The following is a 21,338-nucleotide window of genomic DNA, read 5'->3' on the forward strand; positions in this document are numbered from 1 at the left end:
CCGCTGGCCCGCACACCTCCAACGCCCGGCCGAGGCCACCACAACCACTAGAGTTATCATTGTTACATCGCTATCGCGAGTCATCTCGCCGAATAAGGGTTTGTTTTCCCAGGGCCTTCAAATTCACAAACTTTTTTTAGTTCATGAAAAACCCCAATATGTGAAAATTTAGTAAAACTCTTGAACATTTTTCATGGTTATTTTTAAATTGGCTAACGTTGTGTTTGGATGTCTGCCCTATTCAAGAATTCATCTGATTAACCAGTTAACTTGCCGATTAATCCCTACTCATAGGGTCACCGAGTAGCCGATAAACCAAAAAATTATCCGATTAATTGATTAAATGGCCGATTAACTTGCCGATTAGCCGATTAATCCCCTACTCGCTAGCTAACCGAGCAGCTACCAGTTAACGATTTCCTCAACAATGGATGTCTGTATTCTAGGCCTCCATATTTAATTAGTTTCAATTCCAATTCAACCAGGAAACTGTATTGGACATGAATATGAATTTGGTTGTTTGGATGTTAATTGAATTGGCTCACGGAATCCAACTCGGGTTTCCATACGGAATCATGTTTGGGTGTCAAACTATGGAATTGCGTAGCAACATTAGTATATGAATCAAAGCAGAAGTTGTACAATGTGTGACTATAATTTACTGATTATATTGCAATTTGTTTATCAAATACTCTAAATTTAACAACACAATTGTTCAAAAAAGTTGAACTTGAATATGACTTAGTTCCAAATATAAAAAAACAAATAGTTCAGATAGGTTCAAGTTCATCCAATTTTTAGCAAGACATGCAACAACAAATAACTTTGTTCAGATAGCTTGTGCACGAACAAGAAAGAGGAGTAGAGGGAGGGGAAGAAGAGGGGCGACTTGGATCTGGTGGCTATTGAGTAGAGGAGATGAGGAACCTGCTGGTAGAGGAGGAGGGACATGGGAGCATGGGAGGGAAGTCAGAGCAAGAGAGGGATGCCCAAGCACGGGAGGGAGAGCTGGAGCGACAGCGGATGGCCCGAGCAAGGCCATGGCGGCCACGAGCAAAGGAAAGGGCCACCAAGGGAGGAGGAGGAGGGCCGACTAGGGGATCTACCACTGGGGAGGCGGAGGAGGGTCGGCCGGGCGGACGACTCGCCGGAGTATGGGAGGAGGAGGACGACCGGCGAGGGGACTAACGTGGGCGCCGCCGTCGCTTCCCTGGATGCCTTCGCGTGGTTCCCCTGCTCGAGCGAGCCTAGGGGCGGGGATTCCTGCTTGTTAGCGAGCAGATAAGGGAGAGAATCGTCTTCTTTTGCGGTGGTGGGTGTTTCCAGTGAAATCGGAGGGATATGGCTCGGTATCATGGGAGGACATTTTCCATGCGTAAGATTCAGTGGCTGTATCATTTGCATTTTAGTCCGCTGTTTCCATTTACAACTCAAACACGTGAATTTGTATTATTTTCAAATACCAAATTCAATATAGCGCCCCAATAGACATCCAAACGTGGTGTAACATGTTTAAATTTGCACACATGTTTTAAATTTATAAACATTTTTTTTGGAATCTTTTTTAGCAAACCATGAACATTTTTCCATACTCATGGGCAATATTTAAATCCATGCACATTTTTAAATTCATAAGTTTTCATATTTTTGAACATTTTTAATTTCACAAAGTTCCTTCGAATATTGTTATTTTCTAATTCATGAGCATTCCATTTTTAAACAAGCTTTAAAATCTTTGAACAATTATATATATATATATGTATATGTATATATATATATATATATTGAAAATGTACAGATTAATTGAGCTTTTCAGAAGGGGAGCAAATTTTCACCCTAATCCGGTTTTCTGAGGAAGCAACACAAGTGAGCGAATTTCTTGGTGAGCTTAGTAGCAATTTCTATTTGTCTTTCTTTAACGCTTTCTTTTGGTTTTTATTTTGTTTTTTTAATATATTTTTTCTTTATTTTAACATTTTTCAAATACTCAACTCTTTTTATATACACGTTTAAAATTTGAAGTATATAGGTTGAATATTTTTTAGATACACAACAACAACAACAACAACAACAACAAAGCCTTTAGTCCCAAACAAGTTGGGGTAGACTAGAGGTGAAACCCATAAGATCTTGCAACCAACTCATGGCTCTGGTACATGGATAGCAAGCTTCCACGCACCCCTGTCCATAGCTAGCTCTTTGGTGATACTCCAATCCTTCAGGTCTCTCTTAACGTACTCCTCAAATGTCAAATTAAGTCTACCCCGCCCTTTCTTGATATTCTCTGCATGCTTTAGCCGTCCGCTATGCACTGGAGCTTCTGGAGACCTGCGCTGAATATGCCCAAACCATCTCAGATGATGTTGGACAAGCTTCTCTTCAATTGGTGCTACCCCAACTCTATCTCGTATATCATCATTCCGGACTCGATCGTTCCTCGTGTGGTCACACATCCATCTCAATATACGCATCTCCGCCACACCTAACTGTTGAACATGTCGCCTTTTAGTTGGCCAACACTCAGCGCCATACAACATTGCGGGTCGAACCACTGTCCTGTAGAACTTGCCTTTAGCTTTTGTGGCACTCTCTTGTCACAGAGAATGCCAGAAGCTTGGCGCCACTTCATCCATCCGGCTTTGATTCGATAGTTCACATCTTCATCAATACCCCCATCCTCCTGTAGCATTGACCCCAAATACCGAAAGGTGTCCTTCTAAGGTACCACCTGGCCATCAAGGCTAACCTCCTCCTCCTCACACCTAGTAGCACTGAAACCGCACATCATGTACTCGGTTTAGTTCTACTAAGCCTAAACCCTTTCGATTCCAAGGTTTGTCTCCATAACTCTAACTTCCTATTTACCCCCGTCCGACTATCGTCAACTAGCACCACATCATCCGCAAAGAGCATACACCATGGGATATCTCCTTGTATATCCCTTGTGACCTCATCCATCACCAATGCAAAAAAGATAAGGGCTCAAAGCTGACCCCCTGATGCAGTCCTATCTTAATCGGGAAGTCATCAGTGTCGACATCACTTGTTCGAACACTTGTCACAATATTATCGTACATGTCCTTGATGAGGGTAATGTACTTTGCTGGGACCTTGTCTTTCTCCAAGGCCCACCACATGACATTCCGCGATATCTTATCATAGGCCTTCTCCAAGTCAATGAACACCATATGCAAGTCCTTCTTTTGCTCCCTATATCTCTCTCCATAAGTTTTCGTACCAAGAAAATGGCTTCCATGGTCGACCTCCCAGGCATGAAACCAAACTGATTTTTGGTCACACTTGTCATTCTTCTTAAGCGGTGCTCAATGACTCTCTCCCATAGCTTCATTGTATGGCTCATCAGCTTAATTTCATGGTAATTAGTACAACTCTGAACACCCCCCTTGTTCTTGAAGATTGGTACTAATATAATCCGTCTCTATTCTTCTGGCATCTTGTTTGCTCGAAAAATGAGGTTGAAAAGCTTGGTTAGCCATACTATCGCTATGTCTCCGAGACCTTTCCACACCTCAATGGGGATACAATAAGGGCCTGCTCCGTCCTTGATGCATTTGACTTGGCCAATATCCCTCGCCTTCCTCTCTCGGATCTTGGCCATCTTATAGATGTCCCTTTCACCTTCTTTCGTGCCTAACCGTTGGTAGAGGACCTCATATGCCCGACACCTTGCTTCACCAACAGCTCGCTTTGCGGTCTTCTTCGCCATCTTGTACTTCTCTATGTTGTCTGCACTCCTATCCAGGTATAGGCGTCTGAAGCAATCTTTCTTCTCCTTAATCTCCTTCTGGACATTATCATTCCACCACCAGGTATCCTTATCTTCGCTTCTCCTTTCCCTGGACACTCCAAACTCCTCCGAGGCCACCTTACGAATGCAAGTCGCCATCTTCATCCACACATTGTCCACATCCCCTCCTTCCTCCTAAGGGCCCTCCTTAATAACCCACTCCTTGAACGCCTGAGCTACCTCCCCCTTGAGCTTCCACCACTTCGTTCTAGCTACTTTGGCATGCTTATCCCACTGGACACGAATCCGAAAGCGGAAGTCAGCAACCACCAGCTTATGCTGGGGTACAACACTCTCTCCAGGTATCACCTTACAGTCTAGGCACACACGCCTATCTTCTCTTCCCGAGAGAATGAAATCAATCTGGCTAGAGTGTTGGCCACTATTAAAAGTCACAAGATGTGATTCTCTCTTTCCATAGAGGGTGTTAGCTACAATCATGTTGTAGGCTAGAGCAAAGCTTAAGACATCTTCTCTTTCTTGATTCCTGATGCCATAGCCAAAGCCTCCATGCGCCCCTTCAAAACCTGTGTTAGATGTACCCACATGTCCATTGAGGTCTCCTCCTATGAAGAGCTTCTCACCAATCGGGACACTCCTAACCATGTCTTCCAGGCCTTCCCAGAACTCACTCTTGGTGTTCTCACTGTGGCCTACTTGTGGGGCATACGCACTGATAACATTGAGAACCACGTCTTCAACTACCAGCTTGACCATGATAATCCGGTCCCCACGTCTCTTGACGTCTACCACTCCATACTTGAGGCTCTTGTTGATCAAGATGCCTACCCCATTTCTGTTTGCAGCTGTCCCCGTGTACCAGAGCTTGAAGCCGGTATCCTCCATCTCCTTCGCCTTCTGTCCTCTCCATTTGGTTTCTTGGACGTAAAGGATATCAACACTCTCATTGCCGCTACATGAACTAGCTCCCGAAGCTTCCCTGTCAGAGACCCTGCATTCCAGCTACCTAAGCGAATCCTCCTAGGCTCGGCTAGCTTCCTTACCCTTCGCACTCGTCGAGTCAAATGCGAAGACCCTTGCTCATTTTCCACTACATCCGGGCGCTGATGTAGCACGCCACTAAGGATGCGACGACCTGATCCTCGCTCACTTGCCACCGTATACGGATCAAGATACGACGCGCCACCTGGGGGCTGACGGCCCGGCCCTTGCCCATTTTCCACTACACCCGGGTTCTGATGTGGCGCGTCGCTGAGAGGGTTACGCCCCAACGAAAATCTTTTGGGTTTCATCTCCATAAGAGTGGCTGAGTTTTTACGTTGGCTCTCCAAGCCTATCACAACCCTCCTCCTTTACCCATGCTTGGGACCGGCTATGTTGAGACAACATAGGCGGAGTTATTTTTTAGATACACGTTGAATATTTTTCAAATACATGTTAAACCAGTACCCTCATGCATGCTGAAAATTTTGTAACATGCACGTTAAACATGTTTTTAATACACATTGAACATTTTTTAACACAATTTGAACATTTCCAAAAAAATGTCGGAACATTTGTGAAAAACAGGCAACCATTTTGTTATGTGTTAGAACTTCGCGTTAGCATTTTTATATGTTATGACTATTTTTCTAAAATTGTGCAAGCAATTTTGGAAATTCATGAAACATATTTTTGAACTTCTATTATTTTGTTGAAATGCCATGGTTTTTTTTGAATGGGTATGGTTATTTTACAAGTTACGCGAAGAAAAATTTAAGATATAAAAAACATCTTTGAAATAAATATTAAATATATCTTTAAATGTGTGAAGATTTTTCAGAATGTGACATGCATATTTTTGAATGATATCATTTAAAAAAATTTGCGCTGATAAAAGTTTACAATTCATGAAACTTAATTAACCTATGTTTCACAAAAATATTTACAATATTATGAAATATAAACAAAATTCAAAAAGAGAATAAGAGAAACAAATGAACCTGAAACTACTAGGATAGGAGACCCCATAAACAGTCAAATATTTTTAAATAGAATTGGCAAATCCCATTTGCCGTGTTTTTTTAACACAGTACATCAAAATTGTTCACATACTTTTTTTTGAGCCGGGCTAATCCCCTTTCCATTATAGAAATAACGGAAATACAACCAAGTTCAAGAGAAGTCCAACAGGGAAAGGGAAAGAGCGAGCTCAAGCACTCTAGGGAAACCCGTTGTAGCCGCTCGCAACCGAAACGACCACTACGAGGCGAAAACCCTGGAGCACTATCATCTCACCGCAAAAGTATCAAAAGTTTCACTACTACACCACAGCCTACGCAGAGGCATAACAACACGAGCATTAGGATAACAAGACGACAGGTAGACATAACAGGAGCCTAAAGACAAGCACGACTAGCTTCAAAAGGAAGAGCTTCAAGGAACCCGGCGCCATGATCATCCCTAGGTGGTTCCCGCGTGCGCAGACGCACAAAGGCTCATCATCTCCTTAGCATTCCTCTTCAGAAGTGTCGCGCCATGCTCCAGCTCCGTTCGTTCTTCGCCCTTCAACAGACCTGCCCAGTAGGATAAATGTGCACAAGCATTGAATACAATCTCAAAAGGAGATGACAGTTTCTTGAATTCAAAAGTAGCCTGATTCCTACGGTTCCAAATGGCCCAACAAATGGCCGCAAGACCCACAGTAAAGTGCTTCTCTCCATGAGGAAGAAAAGCATAGCACCAAGAGTAAAACTGACAGATTGTTGGGGCATAAATCAGTACCAAACATCGCACCAACTGTGCGCCAAGCAACCTTTGCAACAGGGCACCAAGAGTAAAACTGGCATAGATTGTTCACATACTATTTGGCGCGTGGGACCTCCTATACCTCGCCCGACGCACTGGGAGGGGACACAGCTCGCACATGTTGTCCCCCAGCGTGCCATTTTGGGCCGGCCCTTATGCGGCGCCTTGTTTATTTTTAAATTCATTTTTCTCTTATATGTTTCCTTTTCCTTTTTACTTTAAATAATTTGGGATTCTCAAGTTTTTTTATTTTTCTCTAAAAATGAGAATTTTTTGAATAAATATTCAAGAAATCATATAATGTTAATAGATTTAAAAATTGTTTGTGGTTTCAAAAAATGTCCGCGTATTCCAAAAAATTTCATCAATTTGTATAAAAGCCTTTTATTGAAATAATGTTCATGAAAATGCCAAAAACACGTTAAAAATGTAAAGTGTTTGCGAATTTCAAGAAATTGCACCCAATTGTTTTTTTAATCTTTGCTCCAAAAAATGTTTGCAGATTTAAAAAATGTTCTCGAATTCAAAAAATGTTCATGTATTTTAGAAAAATCACCAAACAGCTGCTTTTTCGGATTTTTAAAAAATTCCGTATATTTCAAAAAATGACCGCTGATTCAAAAAATGTTCAGGAATTTTAAAACATGTTTGCGATATCAAAAATGTTCGTGAATGTGTAAAAAAGTTCATGAACATATCAAAATGTTCTTAAATTTTTAAAGAATGTTCACAAATTTGATAAAAATACTGATTATTTCATGAAACATGTTGATGAATTTGAAAAATATTTCATGGTCTCGAATTAAATGTTCACAATGTCAAACAAATGTTAAAAAATTTCAATGATGTCAATAATAATTAAAATAAAATAGAAACTAAAAAATAGAATAAAAAATAAAAATAGAAACATAGAAGAAAAAAGGTAAAAGAAAGAAACATAGAAGAAAAAAGGAAAAAGAAAGAAAAAATGATAAGAAAAAACAAGAAAACCGGTTCACACAAGGTTCTAGAACCTCCCACAACCGGTGAGGAATACACCTAGACTGGGCGGGCCCAAACGCCGATTGAGCGTGCTGGTTGGTGCGCGTTGGTCCTCTGTTTGCGGCCGATTCCGGGTTTGCGCGTAGGTTGCTGAATAGCCATCTAGTGCCATAATAAGAGAAGGCTAGCCGCTTAATTCGCTGAATAGTCTTTTTTAGGGGTAAACGACCGGCTTTTAGTTATTAAATAACAATGGTTCTTGGTAGAAGGGAAGAATCTAAAGGCTTCATGAGCCATACATGCCGACCGTTTTGTAGGCTAACCGAAGATCTAGCTAACAAGTGAGCTTCACCATTTGATTCCCGCCTTTCCTGAACAAAAGTCACCTGCTGAAACATGCTTCTTCGGCATGTTATTTCACGCAGAAGTATGCTGTAATGGCTGAGGCTTCCTCCATTAATATCCTTCACTACATTAGCTGCATCAAACTCACACTCTCTAGAAATTTAGGTCTGATGCCAAACAAAGGGCCTCACAGCACGCCATCGCTTCTAATGTTCCAGGTCTGTCACACCCATGACCACTTGGGCTGATGAGCCTAGATAATTTCCTACCGAACTCGTGCAGTAGCCGCCGCTGCACCTTGGCCCGCATTTTCTTTGAAACCGCACCATCACCGTTAATTTTGGTCACACCTTGAGGCGAAGGGACCCACCTTGCTGCACTAGGTGCATCACGCCATGTTCCCTGCTAATGGTCCTTCTTAAGCACAGAGATGTTCGAGATGTGTTGGGAATGTAGCATGCAATTTTAAAACATTTCCTATGATCACGCAAGATCTATCTAGGAGATGCATAGCAACGAGAGGGGTAGAGTGTGTCCACGACCCTCGTAGACCGAAAACGAAAGTGTTAGGTTAACGCGGTTGATGTAGTCGAACGTCTTCACGATCCAACCAATCCAAGTACCGAACGTACGACACCTCCGTGTTCAGCACACGTTCAGCTCAATGACGTCTCTCGAGCTCTTGATTCAGTAGAGGGTTCCGTCAGCACGACGGCGTGGTGACGGTGATGGTGATGTGATCCACGCAGGGCTTCACCTAAGCACAACAACGCTATGACCAGAGGAGTAAACTGTGGAGGGGGGCACCGCACACGGCTAAGAGATTTCATGGTGTGCCCCCCGACCCCGTATATAAAGGGGGGGAGGAGGCCGGCGGCCAGAGGGGCGCGCCATGGGGGGAGTCCTACTTGGATTCGCCCCCTTTTCCTTTCTCCACCGGAGGGAATAGGAAGGAGAGGGGGAGGGAAAGGGAAGGGGGGCGCTGCCCCCTCCTCCTTGTCCTATTCGGACTCCCAAGGAGGGTGGCACACGGCCATCCCCCGCGGGCGTCCCTCTCTCTCCCTTAGGCCCATATTGGCCAAAAACTTCCCCCGAGGGTTCCGGTAACCCCTCGGTACTCCGGAAAAATACCTGAATCACTCGAAACCATTCTGATGTCCGAATATAACCTTTCAATATATGAATCTTCACCTCTCGACCATTTTGAGACTCCTCGTCATGTCCCTGATCTCATCCGGGACTCCGAACAAACTTCGGTCACCAAAACACATAACTCATAATACAAATCGTCACCGAACGTTAAGCGCGCGGACCCTACGGGTTCGAGAACTATGTAGACATGACCGAGACACATCTACGGTCAATAACCAATAGCGGAACATGGATGCTCATATTGACTCCTACATATTCTATGAAGATCTTTATCGATCAAACCGCATAACAACATACCTTATTCCCTTTGTCATTGGTATGTTACTTGCCCGCGATTTGATTGTCGGTATCATCATACCTAGTTCAATCTCGTTACCGGCAAGTCTCTTTACTCGTTCCATAATGCATCATCCCGCAACTAACTCATTAGTTACATTGATCGCAAGGCTTATAGTGATGTGCATTACCGAGATGGCCCAGAGATACCTCTCCGATACTCAGAGTGACAAATCCTAATCTCGATCTATGCCAACTCAACAAACACCTTCGGAGACACCTGTAGAGCATCTTTATAATCACCCAGTTATGTTGTGATGTTTGATAGCACATAAGGTGTTTCTCCAATATTTGGGAGTTGCATAATCTCATAGTTAGAGGAATATGTATAAGTCATGAAGAAAGTAATAGCAATAAAACTAAACGATCATTATGCTAAGCTAATGGATGGGTCATCACATCATTCTCTAATGATGTGATACCATTCGTCAAATGACAACACATGTCTATGGTCAGGAAACTTAACCATCTTTGATTAACAAGCTAGTCAAGTAGAGGCATACTAGGGACACTCTGTTTGTCTATGTATTCACACATGTACTAACTTTCCGGTTAATACAATTCTAGCATGAATAACAAACATTTATCATGATATAAGGAAATATGAATAACAGCTTTATTATTGCCTCTAGGGCATATTTCCTTCAAGATGTAACTCTATAAACACCATGACCGAGACCGAGCTTTGAAATATCTTTTCATGCAGTGCCTTGCGTGCTGCAGCCCAGATTGCCCATAAGGTGACCAACACTCTGATAAAATTCTCCGGGCTGAGCGTATCCCAGAGATAAAAAATCCACTCTTTTGCATCAGGACAGATGTACATGCACATATATTTAGTCAACTCCTCATCTACCGATGCCCATATGCATGGAAACATTGTACAGTCAAGGACGGTGTGCCTCCACGAGTCTTCGGCTGCATGAAAAATGTCATACACTGCCGTAGTAGCCATATTACGATGCTCCATTACTTCTCTTGTTGGTACATAATTTTTTGCGAGTCGCCATGCAAACACTCGGATTTTTTACAGTGCCTTAACTTTCCATAGTTTCTTCCAGACGGTTTTAGATTTTCTACTGCTTGAGCTCGTTTTGCCTTCTAGCCAGTCCTCTCTTTCCTTCTTTGTTCTGACAAGCATTCTATAGGCAAATCGCACGGAAAACACACCAGACCTCTCATGGTGCAAATCCCAAAAGTCGTCATGTGATCCCATGCTCAAAGGAATTTGCTTTGGGCAGCGATCTGCGCCGGCGCACCGGCGCAACGGTTCGGCCGGTCGAGCCCGAGCCGTCCGATGCGGTTAGCGCGAACCGTTAGATCTGCGCGCGAGTGTGTACCGAGCCAACCGTTGCAGCAAAAAAAACACGTTTTGTTGCAACCGTTGTACAAACAGCCACAACGAGAAAAACAGGGGAGCTGGATCCCCCGCGTCTGCCCGCCCCCGATCCGCGGCGGCGGCGGCCGGATCCGCCCGTTTTAAGTTCCCCACGGCTGAATCACGTCGAGGAGGGGCTTCCCCATCTATCAAGCGGCCTTGGAATTGCTTCAACCATGTCTTACATCCGTAATGACCTCCTTGCCTCCATCGATTTGGGCTCGAGCTCCGCTGCCGTTCATGGCCGAAGTCCCCCGAGGCGGCAAGGCCCTGGTGGTAGTGGACCGGTGCTGCAACGGTACTACAATCCTGGTGTGGTCTTCCAAGATGCAGCACGACATGGACGGGATGAAATTGATCTAGTATGATTTCCAATTGCAACCCTAGATCCTTTTGTTCACAACAAAATGTTGCAACCTTTGATTTCAATTGATGAGCATGAGATTAAAAAGAGATGTTCTCAACATACTTGTGTTTGATTTTTGTGTAATATTTCTGATATGTTGTCAATTAATGCTAGCATCTTCCTGCTGTCTGCTAGTAAAATATTACAAGTATGTGTTGCATTTGCTACGTGCTACTTGCTGGATGTTACATGCTACATCCTAAAATGCTGCATGCAGGAGTTGTTTTGGAATTGTGATTGACATGCTGCATTCACTTTTTTGTTCACGTTTTTTGCATGTTTTTTCATGCAGCAAAAAAAACTGACTTGGGTGCTTATTTTGTTGCAGAATGTTGCTGTGGAGCCATCGATTTTCCTTGATGATGATATGCAAAATGTTGCGCACGAAGAAGAAGATGATGGCATTGATCTGAATGATACTCCGGGGCATGATAGTGACGATTCCTTGCGGCTGAACACGGATGGTGCAGCTCCAAACCATTGCAATGCCCGTGTGACCGGTGATAATGCCAATCGAAATGCTGCAACACTTGTTGATGAACCAGACGAAGATATATCATCACAGCCAGTTGTCCCTTTTGTTGGAATGATTTTTGACAATGTTGAAGAAGCTCAGCGTGTTTACAATGAATATGCTTCGAAGATGGGCTTTGGAACTCGCATTGTGACGTCAAAGCATAGTAGGAAAAATAGCTTGGAACAGAAGTGCATCCTAATCTATAGAGTTTTTGAGTCATACACTCACGGAAAGATCCTTCGAAGAATGTTGGTGGAAGCATTTCTGACGGGGCTGCAACAAATCAAAGTGATGATGTTGATATGAGCTATGCTAGTAATAAAAAATCTCCAAGCAAACAAGCTGGCATCTATATGGATGTGAGCGACAAGAGGCGAAGAAACCGGTTGGAGCGATATGATTGCAAGGCTCATATGGGTGTTAGCCTCAAAGACGGTAGCTGGGTTGTGATAGTTTTTGAGGCCGATCACACACACCAGCTGATGTTGCAAAGGGGGCGTCGGAGATTTTGCCGCTCTCACAGAAAGATCCCCGATGCAGACATGCAATACATCACTTCGCTGCACTATCGCAACATATCAACGGCTAATATGATGGGCTTGCTTGGAGATGCACGATGTTGCGATCCTAGGAGTTTGCCGTATGTGAAGACTGATGTGACAAATGCAAGAGCAAAGCTGCGAAGGGGCCTGTCAGAGCGTGATTTGGAGCTGACAATCGAGTACTTTGAGAGAAGACAAGTGGAGAATCCCAACTTCTTTTTCTCGAAGCTAGGAGAAGATGGAGCTGTTAGGGCACTTTTCTGGGTTGATGGGAGAACAAGGGCCTTGTATCCAAAGTACAAAGATTTTGTGTTTTTCGACACCACATTCTGCACCAATCGCTACAACTTGCCCTTTGCTCCGATTGTTGGCATTAACAACCACACACATACTGTTTGCTTGGGGTGCGCTTTGTTACCTGATGAGACCATCGAAACTTTCAAGTGGGTCTTCCAGCAATGGATGTTGGCAATGAATAACGAGCATCCGTTGAACATTATGACCGATCAAGACCAGGCAATGGCTAAAGCCACCTCAATGGTATTTCCACATTCAACACACAGATGTTGCAAGTGGCACGTCTTCCGGGTTGCAAGGACGAAACTAGGGAAGATGTTGGGCAAGGATGAGCCTTTTGCTAAAGCATTCTATGGTTGCATCAATGATTCCGATACCGTTGAGGAGTTTGAAGAACGGTGGAAGCAGATGGTCGAGTCATTTGGTGTGGCTGATAAGAAACACCTGAAGAACATGTGGGACAGCAGGGAGATGTGGGCTCCTGTGTACTTTAGGAATAAGTTCTTCCCATTCACAGGAACAACCGGGCGGTCCGAGGGCCTGAATTCCTACTTCAAAACTTTAAATCATCATGGAGACTCGGTTTGGACATTTGTCCAGCAGTTTGAGCTTTGCCAGAAACTAATGCTTGATCGTGAAGACAATGCTGGCTTCATCAATGAAGCGACGAGGCCTCCGCTCTGGGGCAAGTAAGTCCAAAGTCATGTAGCATTTTTTTAGTTTTCCAGCACAGTGTGGTTGCAGCATTTCTTTGAAACATATGTAGCAATTATTATTGATGTTGGAAGCTTTTTTTGTTTGCAGCTACAACATTGAAAAGCAAGCTGCAGATTTCTATACCAGAGAGGTATTTTCCAAGTTTCAGAAACTATTGGCTAAATCAACAGCCTATGGTCTGCAATATCAGCTGCAAGGGGATGTCATCTGGTTTCGCCTTGTTGCAAACTATGGCGTCAACCCAAAAGTGTACACGGTGCGTGTTGCTCCTAAAGATCAGGCATATGTGTGCACCTGCAACATGTTTGAGATGTGTGGGCTAATCTGCCCACATATCATCCGTGTCATGGTGCACCTGAATGTGCAAACGATACCTGCGACTTACATGCTTCCAAGATGGTCTAAGAGAGCAACCGACCTTGCGCCTGAACCAGGCGATGGGCATAGAGCTATGCATTTCGGCGTCTCCACGACAAACACCCTAAAGTTTAACTCTCTATGCCGGAAGTTTGGGAAACTCGCTTCTGATGCTTGCTTCAATGATGAAGCTTATAGTTTTGTCTCTGGGATAATTGATCAGGGCAGTGTTGGGGTTGCTGCAATAAAAGCTAGAGCAACTGATGGGTTTGCAGGAGACGAAGAAGGCCAAGGTCATGCAGGACATGAACAAGTCTCAGGAGGTCCAAGTACAGGTCAGCGGGATCCACCCCCCGTAGGACTGCGGAACCCACCAAAGTCTGCAAAGAAGGGGAGGCCAAAGGAGAAAGAGAAGCGCAGGAAACCACTAATTGAGATTCGAGAAGATGAAATGAAGAAGAAAGCAAAGAAGGACACGGCGAAAACGAAGAAAGCTCCAAAGCCAAGGGAAAAGAAGACTCCATGCAAATATTGTGAAGATGAAGATCACAACGTGAAGGATTGCCAACTCCTTGCAGCTTTTCTTGCTGCGTGTGCGAGCGCGAAAGCTCCGGGTGTCGAAACAATCCTTACACTTTAGGATATTTTCGTGAGGGAAAAAATGATGAATTGCCTTGTAACACCCCATGACTTATGATAATAAGTTGTGTTGACTAGCTGTGAATGTTTGTTTTGTGGGATTGCAACATATTACTACATGCGTGGTTTGAAAAAAGCAGAATGTTGCTTTTTACAAGAGTTGTTTTTAAATAAATTCTTATTGTTATATGTTTGTGAGAGCTTACTTTTTGTAGCATGATGGTGCCAAAAGTAGAATTTAAAAAAAGCATAATGTGGGTTTTTTCTTATTTTTTTTAAAAAGTACTCAATGGTTGTTGTAACCACAGCTTGATCCATGCTTAAAAAGAACATGTTTTAAGCTTTTGAAAAGCATGGTTGAAGCTTTTGAAAAACATGGTTGAATCTTTTTGAAAATATGGTTGAAGCTTTTAGGAAACATGTTTGAAGCTTCAAGAAAACATGTTTATAAGATTTCTGGAAAGCATGGTTGCAGCTTTTTAACAACATGGTTGAAGCTTCTGTAAACAAGGTTGCAACTTTTAGGAAACATGGTTGAAGCTTTTGAAAACTTGGTTGTAACTTTTTCAAAGTATGGTTGAAACTTTTGCAAAATATGGTTGCAGCTTTTAGGAAACATGGTTGAAGCTTTTTGCAAACATGGTTGAAGCTTTTTAAAACATGGTTGAAGCAAAATAATAAGTTTGAAAAGGAAAAAGCCTTGAATGATTTAAAGTGTTGATTTAGCTGTACAGCAAAAGTTGGGAAAGGAAGCATATTTACATTATGCTTCCAGCAAAAATATTGTAGGGATGTAGCTAATTTGCAGGTAAAAAAATATATTTTGGCTCTGCAACAAATCTAACAGAAGGTTGTAGCTATTTCCTATGAGCTTCCAGCAATATAAGTGTGTGACAAAAAGTAGCATTCACATATTATTTTTCAGAAAATATGTTTTGAGGGGGAAAATGCACAGAGATTCCCTTGAAACTTCAATGGATGAAGTTTGAAATATTTTCATATTTCAGAACCAGTGAAACAAAAAACAATTGTCACCGCATGTTCATGTTGGCAAACAGAAGAACGCATCCATTAAAAACATAAGTGCATCATCCAAATATCAAGTTATCATCGGTTTACATACCAAAAGGACACATGTTTACTGGAGGTATCAACAGTTTACATACGAACGCGCACTACTCTAATCCTATCAGAACGCTACCACCTCGGCCATGATCTAGACCTAACGAAGAAACAAGCTTGTTCGTCTTGAACCTTCCAGAAAATCAAGCCGCCAACTCATCGTTGAACGCCCGCTCCTTTGGGGCGTTGTTCATTGGGTGGCTGAAAAGGTTGTATGCCACATCGATGCGGTATCGCGCCATGTCTTCCTGTAAAAAATGAATACAAAAAGTAAGCAAGTATGATACTAGTTATTCTTGTGTTGCATGAGTGATGAATGCAAAAAGTTCACATCCATCCACCGCAAAAAATTGATGTGGATGTAGCAAAATTATGATATGGATGAAGCAAAAGCAGAATGTAGTTGTAGCAAACTAGACATATGGATGTAGCTAAAAAAGCCTAGTAGGTACAAACTTGAACCACATATGAAGCAACAACAAAACATGGTATTCTTCTGTTGCATGAGTATTGAAAACAAAGAAAGTAGATTGTAACAAAATGACAAGACAAAAAAAATTAAAAATGTGTACCTGCTTGAACTCTCTCATTGACTTCCCATCATAGTTCTCCACATACTTGAGCCCAAAAAAACCACAATCACATCTGTGAGATAATAAAAAGTTCTCCATCATACTTCCCATGCGTAGTTGAAAAAACAAAATGATGAAATGGAACACATGATTGAAGCAAAATTCAAAAAGAAAACTCACAGGGTATCTTGCTTTGGGTAATCCTCTAGGTCAACACGGGCGAATGATCCAACATTGACATTGAATTCGCTGCACTCTTGTGCGAGGGTTGCAAAGTTTGTGATCTAGCACCAAAAACACACACAAAAGTTTCAAAAATAAAATGAGGTGTGTAAATATGACAACAGGGCATTTATGTAGATGAATCAGAAGGCTAAACAGAAAAAATTAGAGAGCATGAACATACCAGGTTATTGGCTTGCTTCTTCAAAGGAGATTGTTTTCCTTTTGAATGGATTGAGTCAAATACATTCCACTGCTTGTGAAGCAAGTTTGCGCAAACAACTATCCAATGGCGATCATGAACAATTGTGAAAAAGAGCTGCAAAAAACAAAAGAAAGGCGAAAAGGTACTCAGAACATGTAAAAAATGTTACAGCCGCGTCACATCATTGGATCATATTTGGAAGTTATTTGTGGTGTGGAACAAAAGAAAGCTTCGTGAAACTTACGAGGTCAAACTTTTGAACCTTGAACACTTTCTTTAGCCCTTTCAAGCTCAGCCATGAGTTTTGCTGGTTGGAAAGTTGATGGGTCTTGTTTTAGTAGGATCTACTTGAAAGATACAACAAAATGGTTAGTGTGTGTTGCAACGAAAATGTGAAAAGAAAGAAAAGAATGAAGCATTGCTTGTTTTTACAAAAACTTACCCCCGCGTGGACTGAGAAAATGTATTTCTTCAGCTCTGGTTCTTTTGCTGCACGGGATGCAATGTTGTTCATCTCGATACATAGTGACATGACCTCATCATTCATATCCCCGCGAGGCTTGAAGCATACAAGGAATTTCTTGTATCCAATGTAAAATCCACCTAGCTTGATGAAAGGTGTCCTGTTACCATAGATGCAACCGAATGAATCATTTGTTTCGAGCAGAAAAAATAAAAAATAGAAAGCAAAAACAGATAAGGCTTAGGTAGCTCACACTTGTTCATTGGGTTGTGATTTCCTCAATGGTTTCCCGTGTTTTACAAACCTCTCATACATTTCTGCAGCCTTGTCGACCTTTTGCTTCTTTGCCTTGGTATTTTTTATGGCTGGAACTTTGGCCATCCTCTTCTTCCTAGTGTTCTTGTCATGTGTGCTAGGGCCACTGCTTGCATCGGCAAAATGCTCTTCTGTAGCGACCATCTTAGCAGCTGTAGCAAAAAAATACAAATGGATGAGTTTGCAAGAGAGTGTACAAAAAGAATTTGCTGGAATCACACAATTGTGAAAAATTGATATGGAGAAAAACAAAAAGAAATGATGCAAGATGAAGAAAGCATACTTGGGCTGTCATCATCGTCTGAAACAGGAAACACGGGGATGTTTGCATAGATGGGACTGACTGTGCTCTTCTTAATTATAGGCTCATCTGTGGAATGCATCATCTCATAGTCTTCGGAGCCCTTTGGGAACAACTCACAGGATGGCTCGTCGTCCCAAATGCCGGCTGTCGCACTCCTGTGTGCATCATAGAAGAGTGGGGGGCTGTGAGGTGAGGCGTTGTCTTCCATCTCAAAACTCACTCTTTGTTGCTCATGAGTTTCCGCAGCCTCTGTTGCAACTTCTAGGTTCAATCCGGTGACTTCATCCTTGTTGATGCTAGGTGTTGTACCTTGAGCTTGAGCTTGAGCACCAATGTCGGCATTTGCAGCTTTAGCATCATTCTCTTTTCCGCGACATTCGTCCATGATAGGTGCTTCAAAGGAAAAGTTGGGCTCATTGGTAGCTGTGATGGCGTCTCCAACATCATGAAGGAGAGCGGCCATCCGGTTGCACTGCAATTCCTTTAAACACTGTCCAAACTTGCCTACTACACCATCCACCTCTGCTGCAAAAATACCCTTGTGCTTGTCGTATAGCATTTGAAACTGAGTTGGTACCTACAAGAAGGCAAGTGGCCAACATTTTTAGTGACAAGTAAATCCAGATTTTGAGAAGTAGGTGTGCTGCTGTGTCACTATGTATCAAATAAACAGTGTGATTGCAGCAATTTACTGTCATGGATGAAGCATAAAAAACAAATGGTCTATACCTCTAGGTAGCAAATTATGGATATGGATGTAGCAAAATTATGACATGTTTGAAACAAAAACATAATGTAGTTGTAGCACACTAGACATATGGATGCAGTAAAAAAAGCCTAGTAGGTATGAACTTAAACCACATATGAAGCAAAAACAGAACATGGTTGTAGCACATCAGAATGAGGGATGCAGCAAACAAAATATACACTTGCAACTGGGTATAGTAAATAATGCAAAGCCAAAGGCAAAACAGGGAATGAATACAAAGAAAAAGATAGTGTAGATGGGGGAAAAGTACCCTTAGATCTTGCATGCTAGGGAATGATTGCTGCAGCCAATCATTGAGCGAGGATGATAGGTGTGGTTCAGCTTCAACATTTTGTTGAGCCTCGTTTGATTGAGAGTCCTTTGCTGGAATTTCAGCACCTTGAATTTGGCTTCCTTGGCCACTAGTTCCTTGGCCACTAGGTGCTTCAGCACCAACTCCCTGCCCACTGGCTGCTTCAGCACCAACTTCCTGTCCCGCGAGTTGTGCTGCATAGGGGTGTTGCACAAACTCCGTATCTAGGAAAACAAAACATGAGTGGCGGAAATAAGAAGGCTGCCATAACCTAAATGGAAAAGCAAAGATTGCTACATGAAAATTCAGTGAGCAAAAAACAGGGGGGTCTTAATACTCCATTGGCAAAGGAAAGTACATAGGCGGGATGTAGCAAAATTACTTGGGTGTGTTTCCCGTAGAAAGGTTGGACAAGAGTGAGCTTGTTCTTGTCAACTTTATCCAACCAATCAAAATCCTTTTGACAAACAAAATGTATCCTTGGCACGGAATAATCAATGGCATGCTCATTTGGGAGGCCGGCCGGAATATCAATATGATCCATGTATATGATCTGCATAGAATGGAAAAGGACATTAGCCAACAAAAACATAAATGCGAGCTATAGAAATGTATAAAAGGTTTCATGCAGCAAAGAAAAAAATGCATGTATTTCATTTTGTTGCGTTGCATACCGCTAACATGGGAAGGCATGAAGCGATCTGAAACTCCGCTGCTTTTTCTGTATTTGCTTGCATCCTCTTCTTCTCTTGAAAGACTCCAACCTCCTCCATCGCTCGTGCCAACAAGTGCTCATCCCAAGTGAATTCATGCACCAAAGACATATCTTCCAAGGAATCTAGATACTCGAGATTCACCATATTGCCAGTGCCTGGGCACAAAACTGTTGCCAACGCAAGGAGTGTCCAAGTCCTATTTATCATAACCACGTCCTCATTGCTGCAACTAGTGAGCAACTTGACAACATGGGCGATTGGAGACCTGCTCCCCTCCTTGTAGATGCTGCGAAGATCATGTTCATCACTCTTCTTAAGAAGCTTCACGGGTCTATCACCGGATGGCACGTTGAAAATCCTTTTCACCATGAGCTTGCTGAAGGTGATGGACTTGTTCTTGTGTTTGAACTCAGAGAGTATGTGATTCATGTTCATCACAACAAACTCAATGAGCTCATGGGGCACCTTGAAAGACTGGATGTCCAACAAGTCTCCAAACGGTCCCTCCCTTATGATTCTCTGTTTTTCTGGTGATACTTGCTTCCCAATCTCAGCCAGCCTTTTTGAGTTAAACCTTGACTTAAAGCCACATAGATTGCCTTTCTTCTTGGTCTTCTTCTTAACCTTCTTACTCCCTTCATTCTCACCAGAGGTGCCTGCAACATCTACAAAAAGGAAAAAAAAACAAGTCAATAAAACCCCTAAAACTACATCATCAGTAACTAGGAAAAAACATACAAGAACACCTAAAAAATCTGTAAAACATAGGAAACATACAAGCACACATAAAAAATGTACAGAATAAAACATGTCCTTCAGTTAGCACAGCATTAGGGCCATGTTTGTTTCGCTTCAGCATTAGGGTCATGTTTGTTTCACTTCAGCCTTAACTAAGAATTTTGTGAAAAATAATATTTAACAAAATTACTACATGTGATGATCAGGTATTTTGACCATAACTTCAACAACCTGTCACTTGTCACCAGAAATCTCCCACCGAACGCGGGGAGCTTGACACTCTGTCCTACTGAATGATTCAAAGGGACTTTCCTCTAGATTTTAAGAAGGGAAAGAAACGAAAGCACCAAACGCGTGCGCGCAAAGCCAACACGCAGCCTGGTTCCGGCCGCTTCCAGCTCACTCCGTCCCCTTGGCGCCGTCATGGAACACAGCTCAGGACAGGAAACATCGAATTTCCCTGAACAAGATGAGATCCAACCCTAATCCCAATCCCATCCCAAATCCCTCTTGAACACAAGATTCAAATCCTTAAAATCCACCACCCCGCCCCCTCCATCTACTCGCGGGAACACCACCCGCCCCCTCCCTCTGCCCACGGGAACACCACCCCGCCCCTCCCTCGACCCACGGGAACACCACCCCGTCCCTGTCCGCGCCGGCGCCGGCGCCGGCCCGCGGGAACACAAATGACTTGCTCGCATCATAACCCGCCCTAACCCTAAAGCCAACGGGGGAGGGGGAGACAACAACGAAAAGGGAGAGCAGGAGGGGAGAGTTACCATCCGGGGAAGCCATAGATCGCCGGAGAATCGATATCCGCCCTGGGCCGCCGCTGCCGGGCACCGAAATGACGACCCCGTGCGGTTGCAGCAAAAACTAGGGAAGGGATAACCTGTGCGAGTTAAAAAAACATGGGTCTGTGGTGACACGTGGCGCAGACAACGTCCCTTGGATCAAAAGAGATCCAACACACGGAGCGCGACCGGCGCAATGGTTCGGCCGGCGCCCCGGCCACAAACACTTCCCATCTGCTTTATCACATCAATATCCATTGGTAGAAAGTGTTGTTGCAGCAAAATAGTATCCCATTAATTGCCTACTCTCATTAACTCTGAAACCCGAACGGGCGGGGCTTATGAAATAGCAGCATAAGCCACAACCTCTTAGTCCTAGGTAGCCAGTTATCCCGCCATACAAAAGTGTTATTGCCGTTACCAATCCTCTTAATCCACCCTATTTTGAGTACATCTCTCCCTTCAAGCACAACCCTCCAAATCTGTGAAGGCCTGTAACATCCCAAATTTTCAATTGGAATGTTATACATAGGTCACCATATGCACGCAATATTTTATTTGCATCTCGTTTGCGATCCTAGAAATCCTAAGCAACTCAAG

General features: G+C 43.1%; 1 protein-coding gene and 2 pseudogenes across 1 annotated transcript; 1 reads left to right on the top strand and 2 right to left on the bottom strand.

Moving 5' to 3' along the window:
• Positions 1 to 969: 969 nt before the first annotated feature.
• LOC147965919 (uncharacterized) lies at positions 970 to 5,061 on the bottom strand (annotated as a pseudogene).
• A 7,614-nt stretch (positions 5,062 to 12,675) lies between these two features.
• LOC147965920 (protein FAR1-RELATED SEQUENCE 5-like) lies at positions 12,676 to 14,224 on the top strand. The gene is made up of 2 exons (XM_087528093.1): positions 12,676 to 13,199; positions 13,315 to 14,224. Exons 1-2 carry the CDS (start codon positions 12,676 to 12,678, stop codon positions 14,222 to 14,224), a joined length of 1,434 nt encoding a protein of 477 aa, XP_087384219.1.
• Positions 14,225 to 15,535: 1,311 nt separating this feature from the next.
• LOC125516866 (uncharacterized) lies at positions 15,536 to 20,739 on the bottom strand (annotated as a pseudogene).
• Positions 20,740 to 21,338: the final 599 nt, after the last annotated feature.

The sequence above is a fragment of the Triticum urartu genome, chromosome 6A (genome assembly GCF_056163025.1).
Source record: "Triticum urartu cultivar PI428250 chromosome 6A, HENAU_Tu73, whole genome shotgun sequence".
Classification (NCBI taxonomy): domain Eukaryota; kingdom Viridiplantae; phylum Streptophyta; class Magnoliopsida; order Poales; family Poaceae; genus Triticum; species Triticum urartu.

Bases quoted from the DNA above. Each gene is read 5' to 3' on its own strand.
- LOC147965920 (XM_087528093.1), top strand. From the start codon at position 12,676: ATGTTGGCAATGAATAACGAGCATCCGTTGAACATTATGACCGATCAA. The intron at 13,200-13,314 runs GTAAGTCCAAAG...TTTTGTTTGCAG, and splicing joins AGGCCTCCGCTCTGGGGCAA to CTACAACATTGAAAAGCAAG.